A 7,081-nucleotide genomic window follows, 5' to 3' on the forward strand; every position below is an offset into this window, starting at 1 on the left:
TCCCGGGGCTTTGTTCTTGTTTTAGTTCCTAGAATCCGCGCTTCTCCAGGCTGGACGGTGCGGGAGAGAGCCAGCCGCCTCGGGGAACGGGACACCCCCGAGTGTCTGCGGAGAGACCGCATCGAGAGCTTCTGTCGCCTTGAGTGTCTAGGTTCAGTTCCTGCCTCTACAGCTTACTTGCTGTGTCTCCTCGAGCAGGTTACGTCGCCGCTGTCCTGTGCCTCAGTTTCCCTCACCTGTAGAGTAGGGATAGTTTACGCCTTGGTGATTAAGTAATTCCAGCGCCGGGCACACAGGGGACGCTGCTCACCTGTTAGCTTCGTGTAACACCCGGCTGCGCTGCTCCCGCGCTCAGGACGGACGTGCCGGGACGTTCCACCTCCTGCCCGCCGGCGGCGGGCCACCTGTTAGCGGGGTCGCGTCGGGCCGGCTCATACGCACCCACTGTTAATATATTGTGTTTAGCAACGGGCACTTGTTATAAACCCTCTAGTTAAATAGGTAATAATTTTTCCCACTCTAGTTTCCAGATGTTTATGACTGCTTGTAAACCTCATCAGGCTGTGCAATGTTAGTCCTTAGTCTTTTGGAAGTTGAATCTTCACATTTTTATACTTATTTTGGAGTTGTGTGTAACAGCAGAAAAAGCCTCACTCAACTTTTTCAAAAAGCCACGTTCATGAAATCATCCATGCCAGGTTGAGACATTCTACTTGCTGCATGGTAAATGATTAATTTGTAAAGCCTGATAATAACTACCAGATCGTGATTACCTTTGATGAAAAGAATTCAATCTGAATAGACCCTAAAATATCATTCTTGTTCCTCTTTCCAAGTAAGAAAGGTATTTGTTCACTTGTTGACTTTATCGACTGGTTTTACACAGACAGACTTGGTTACAGGCACAATGGAAGGCTGGAACTGAAAAGTATAACAGGGTGTTTTTGTTGCTTATATTGTGGCCCCTTGGAACTCTCCTCTCGGAGCCTAGAAAGACAGTGCACCAACAACACCTTCTGCTTAACTTTCCCACAGATGGTTAGTGTTTTTAATCTGCATCTGCTATTGTATAAATGCGGGGAACAGCCACCCTGCCTCGTACCTGGCAGCTTTGACCTTGGGCTGTTGATGTTATTTAATAACCCCCTCACTGTTCAAACCTGGTTGTCACTACCAGACTTTCAGCCCAGCAGCTGTCTGGGGAAAGGATTTGTAGAAGACCCATCACAGCCTGAAGAATTATGAACTGGCTGAGAGGTAGCACAGAGCTGGAAACTACTTTGAAATTACATTTCATTTGCAAAGTAAATCTGAAGGTTTCAATTTGCCCAAGTTCTCTTTACTGCATTCAGTTCTAATAATAAGAGTTCCTTCTTTTTTTTTTTTTCCTTTTTGTCTTTTTTTTTCATGTCCGGCAACGGATCGCAACCCTCAGTGTCGCACCCATACCGGACCGGGACCGGCAATGGGATCGCAACCCTCGGCGTTGCTCCCACACCTCGCTCAGCCAGTGAGCGGGAACCGGTCTGTATGTGGGATCCGAACCCTTGGCGGGAGCGCCACCGCACTCCCAAGCAGTGCACTGTAGCAGTGTGCCACTGGGCTGGCCCAAGAGTTCCTTCTTAGCTGACTGACATTTAGTATCTTCTGCAACATTTTTTAGCCACAGATATTTAAAACAGAGCAAGGAGTGTTTTTTCTGCCTCTGCTGTTTTGCTTCCAGGTCTTGTGACAGACATCCTGACCTGTGATGTGTTGAAAAGGGTTATTGATGGTGGTGCCCTGAGTTAGGGCTGGACCAAGGAGACTTGGGGGAAAGAGCCAGAAGTACAAGCAGGGATGGTCTCTTGCAAATAGAAAGAGCACCAGCCTGTATTTATATTTGCATAAAACACGCAGAACAGAAAGTCTCAAAGTTTGGTCCATCTCTGCCTCTACTTACCTCTGCAGTGCCTTCTCCCAACTTGCCCTTTCCTATTTATTTTTCTAGACTCTGTTTCCCTGATCTCCCCAGACATAGTTGATGGTGACCTCCTTGGTGGCCCCACTAGGCCAGGATATGAACTTCCTGTATCACCTCTCATATGGCATTGCAATTGCATGTTTGAAATGAGGACAATGATGGTTTAAAGTAGTAGTTTTATGGCAGGGGCTGTGGAATACCCAAATCCCATCCCCAACCCCCACCCCCCTAAATTTTCCGTTCCTCTCCACAAGCATTCCAAGGGAGATAGCACGTAAAGAATGATGGTAAATGGAAAATAGCACTTCATTATTAGATCTCTGGTGAGCGGGCAGAAGCACATGACCCCTTTCCTCCAAGTCCAAACCTTACCACACTCGAACTTGGAAGGACAAGAGACAAGCATATCAGGGCTCGGTCAGCCTATCATGCCAGCCATGTGGACACACAGACAGTCACTCCCACATCCAGCCTTTAAGTAAAGGGTGAGTGACCCTGTCTACTAGCAAAGGTGACCCGCTCATTCTGGAATCTGACCAATTGATGGAAGAGGAGCTTGGGGAATGGGGAGGGATAGGGAGCCTCCTTCCCCACAGGGTGTGCACTTGATAAGTCCTGCTGGTTCGTCTGGGCTGAGTTCCTTGAGGACAGGGTCTAGGTTTTGTTGAACTTTGTGTCCTCTACAGTAATGGAGTCTCTGGCATGTACTGGGCCCTTGAAGAATGTTTGGTTTTTTTAATTTCTAAATTAGTAATGAATTCAGAATATCTGAAACATTTGACTTTGGGACAAGGTACCCTTGGAACCTATGGTATCAATATTATATGTCACTGAATGGTGTACTATATCCTTTCTCCTGGAATGACCTTGTCAGTATCAAGCATTAAATGCTATTAAGTGTATTGTATATTGGGAAACTTACAACAGTAAGTTTATGTTATGGGAAGATACATATTTAATCTTCGTAGAGGACCTGTCAATGCATATTAATGGAACAGTTGTTTGAACTGAATTTTTTTTTTTTTTTTTTTGTCTTTTTTTTCCGTGTCTGGCAATGGATCGCAACCCTCAGTGTTGCCCCCGTACCGGACCGGGGACCGGCAACGGGATCGCAACCCTCGGCGTTGCCCCCGCACCTCGCTCAGCCAGTGAGCAGGAACCGGTCTGCATGTGGGATCCGAACCCTCGGGCGGGAGCGCCGCCGCGCTTCCCAAGCGGCGCACTATCCAGTGCGCCACCGGGCCGGCCCTGAACTGAAATTTTGAATATTCCACATTCACTATCAGATTGGATAAAGATGACTATAGATTGCAAAATGTTTTATCTAACAGAATTCTTGAGATTCTTCATTTTATTTTAAGCTGTTATTCCAAAACACCATTTTCAGACTTGTGAACAGTATTTTGGTACATATCAACTGTGTTACTTCTATAGAGTCCCCTAAAAGTAAGACAAAAAGAAAACCGAGGGATGGGGGGGAGAAAAGAAGGAATGAAGGGGGGGGGAAAGAAAGAAAGGAAAAGAAACAACTCAGGGAAAGAATTAGCATAGCACAGATGCACTTAGATAAAGCAAGAACCTCAAGAGGAAAAAAAAAATGAGTTGTCCTGGTGAAGTTAGACCAAAAACAAAAAATGACAAGACTCTTGAGTAAGAGGGTAAGAAGCATAAAGAGGCACGAAAATGGAGAGGAATATATTCCTGTGGATTAGAATGGTCTCTTTACCTAAGCTGCTAAAACAAGTATTAGAATAGCAGGATCCTATTTTGAGTTGTTGATGTTGTTGCTGAAGGACAGAAGTGCGGTGATGCTTGAAAGATTCATTTTTTACCTGGTTCCATTTCATATCAACATTTTCAGGGAGGCGGGGACCATGTTTTCAGCCCTTTGGCCAGGCTCTCACATGCCCCTGGGTTTTGCTAGATGTTCATCATGGGCTACGCGGTGGTGGCTGGAGCCGCAGGAAGACTCCTCTTTGGCTATGACAGCTTTGGCAACGTGTGTGGCAAGAAGAACTCCCCCGTGGAAGGGGCCCCCCTTTCAGGGCAGGACATGACGCTAAAAAAGTAAGTATCTAAAAAGTCCCTGACTTGTAAAGGGGCTGCATTTCAAAACTTTGTATAAATTGGTCCTTTAGAGCCTGGAAACTTTTCCCATTCAAAACTCTATTAGCCCAGCTCATAAAAAGGGAGGCCATGTGAGGGAGGTGGGCAAGGGGGAAGCCGTTCATTCCCAGCCTCGGCCCCTCTTTTTCACGTCTCACTGCCCTGTGCTCGGTTATTCTCTGAAGTCTGTCTCAACACTCTTGGGGACAAATATGCTCTCTGGATTCCATTGAGTAGTTTGTGCACTGGCCTGACCTCGCAATCCATAGGCTGTATTATCAATCCCTCTCTTCCTCAGTGACTTTCTCAGGTAGCTCCCTAGTTTTACTACATTAGAAAATGCTGAATCTGGTGACAGTAAGCTTTGTTACGGTTTGTGCGTGTTCCTCAAGCTGCACAGCTCTGTAGTGACCCCCAGTAAGCATAGTAAGTGTTCAGTAATGCTGAAGCATTAGAGTAGAAAAGTTTGCCTTAGTAATTCCCACATTTGATAGCATGTGGATATTTTTTAAGGTCCACAATTAAATCCAATGAGAGGTAGTGCTCTAAGACATTCTTCTGTTTCGTCTCTCCTTAGACATGTGTTCTTTATGAACTCCTGTAACCTGGAAGTGAAAGATGCGAGGCTCAGTTCCACTGCCCTGTGCGTATCCAGCTGTCCTGAAGAGCAGCTTGACACCCTGGAAGAGGTCCAGCTCTTTGCAAACACCAGTGGTAGGCACTGAGGGGCTGGTCTCTCTGTCCCCCAGGGTGGGGTGACATTTGGGGGCTAGATGAGATCCCTGACCCTGACCCTGCTTTCCCTGGAAAGTTGAAAATTGTCCTTCCTTCTGGGTGCCTCTTCTTGTGTGGAAAAGGCCATAGACATTTTCCCTTGAGCTTGTTCGATTTCTTTCAGGTCTGTCTGAGTTACCCTAAACCCTAGCTACTCCCCAGTGTTCCCTGCTCACTGCAAGGAATGGTCTTCCCTAAAGAGCACAGAGGAGATAGCCCACATTTTGGGCCCAAAGGCAGAGTCAGATGAAGGTCAGAGAGCTCTGTGCACATGGGCATATTCAGTCCTAGAGAGGCCTCGGGTCTAATTGCCAGCAAGTAGGTTCTTTCATTAAATTGTTGAGGCCAGGGCCGACCCTGTGGCTCACTCGGGAGAGTGCGGCCCTGGGAGTGCAGTGGCGCTCCCGCGCGGGTTCAGATCCTATATAGGGATGGCTGGTGCGCTCTCTGGCTGAGTGCGGTGCGGGCGACACCACCAAGGGTTGCGATCCCCTTACCGGTCACAAAAAAAGACAAAAAAAAAAAAATTGTTGAGGCCAGTGGATACTTGCAGTGACCAGTGGGATAGCCGTAAGTTGTACCAAAAGCACTTGTGTAGCTGAAGTACCTGCTCTGGGCCTGTGGTTCAGAGTTATAAGGCTTAAACAAACAAAGGAAAGTAAAAGAAATTTGAGCAACACACTGCAAGGTTTATCTGCCTGAGAAATGGTGTGCCAAGTTTTTAAAATTATTTGCAACGCCGGGGTAAAAAAATATCAAGCCTCTATAGTAAATCATCTTCAAATAACCTTCAAATAGTTTTAGGACCCATCATATAACTTTCAGTTTTGCGTTTTGGGTTTTGGAGAGAAAGAAAGAGAAGCCCTAACTCAGCCTCAGATTGCATTCTGATTCTTTTTGTGTTTAGACCACCTGTGTTTTCTATAGCTGGGTAATGGATTCTGTCTCTTTCCTGGTTTGGTAAAATGGCTGTGTTTTCCTTCCTGGCTCCCCTAGGAGGATAGGCCCAGCATAGGAGGATGGTACAGTCTATGTCTTCTGCTTCTAGGGTCCTTCCTGTGTGTTTACAACTTGAATTCCTTCAACTACACCCAGAGTCCACAAGCAGACTCATTGTGCCCCAGGCTACCAGTTCCTCCAAGGTAAAAGCTTCCATACTTTTTCCTTATCCATCAACAGAAGTTACTGGGTACTTGGTGCATGTCTGTTACTCCTCCAGGTATTCTGGAAAGCGCAAAGGAGACATGGATAGAGCTCCTGCCTGCAGGGAACTTACAATCGACAGGAGGCCAGGGATAAACAAAGAGGGATTATTTGCAATATACATAAAGGACAGTGGATTAGTAACCAAGCTAAATAAGGAGAAAACTTAGAAAACAATACAGATACACAATAATGATGTAGTCTTCAAATAACACAAGAGCTGGCAAAAGTAATATATGAATTAATCACACAATGAGTGATTTTATAAAGTACTTAGTGTGTATTTTTTCTACTCCAACTGTTTGTTATAAAGTATAAATCATTACTCTTGCTTTTTTATTACAAGCAGACATTGTTAGTTTTTATAGCTCTAGATTTCTCCATAAGTGGCTACTATTCCTTTCTTGTCAATGAAAACAGAAATCAAGAACCCACTCAGTGAATTTCTTGCAGTTCATCTCTATCAACTAGTATACTACCTGGCATGCAGGAGGCATCTTATAAAATTTGTAGAATAAAATTGTAATGATGCAGCAGTGGTTGTCATGGTCAATGGCTCACGTTTGCACCTTTGAGAAGGCTAAGGGAAAAAATACAATTAATATTCATTGCCACCATTAGGGTGCTGAGATGTTCTAAAGAACGTTGATTTATTTTGCAATGTCATTCTTTTGAAAAATGTAAGTGTGTTTTCAGTGAATGAGACCTCTGTGCAAAATCCCTGAGAAATATTAATTTAAGTTAAACAAGGCATTATGCCAACTGTCTAGTACAGTGTTATCAAATTCTTGGTTGGGATCCACAGTAAAAAATTATATCACAACCCTAGTTCACACATACCTTCATACATACTTAGGTATACAAAATGAAAAAGAAATCTCACAAAACAAGATTTCCCCTTTTTACATATGATTCATACTAATAGTTACTATTCCCTTTCATTTAAAAAAAAAATAATTTATTTCATAATATAACTGGTTGCACATGCAGCTTGAAAAATGCTGACCTAGCAGGTATTTTTTTAAAAGATTCAAA

At 44.6% G+C, this 7,081-nt stretch overlaps 1 protein-coding gene across 1 annotated transcript in view; it reads left to right on the forward strand.

The window, feature by feature from the left end:
* The first annotated feature begins 3,852 nt into the window (after positions 1 to 3,852).
* LOC103597562 (choline transporter-like protein 3) overlaps positions 3,853 to 7,081 on the forward strand; it is a 45,015-nt gene continuing 41,786 nt past the window's right edge. The window contains exons 1-3 of the mRNA XM_008581419.1: positions 3,853 to 4,030; positions 4,647 to 4,783; positions 5,892 to 5,985. Of these exons, the coding sequence (XP_008579641.1) occupies positions 3,888 to 4,030; positions 4,647 to 4,783; positions 5,892 to 5,985 (374 nt within the window). The 5' untranslated portion in view covers positions 3,853 to 3,887. The remainder of the gene's footprint in view (positions 4,031 to 4,646; positions 4,784 to 5,891; positions 5,986 to 7,081) is intronic.

The sequence above is a fragment of the Galeopterus variegatus genome, unplaced genomic scaffold (assembly GCF_000696425.1).
Source record: "Galeopterus variegatus unplaced genomic scaffold, G_variegatus-3.0.2 Scaffold2351, whole genome shotgun sequence".
Taxonomy (NCBI): domain Eukaryota; kingdom Metazoa; phylum Chordata; class Mammalia; order Dermoptera; family Cynocephalidae; genus Galeopterus; species Galeopterus variegatus.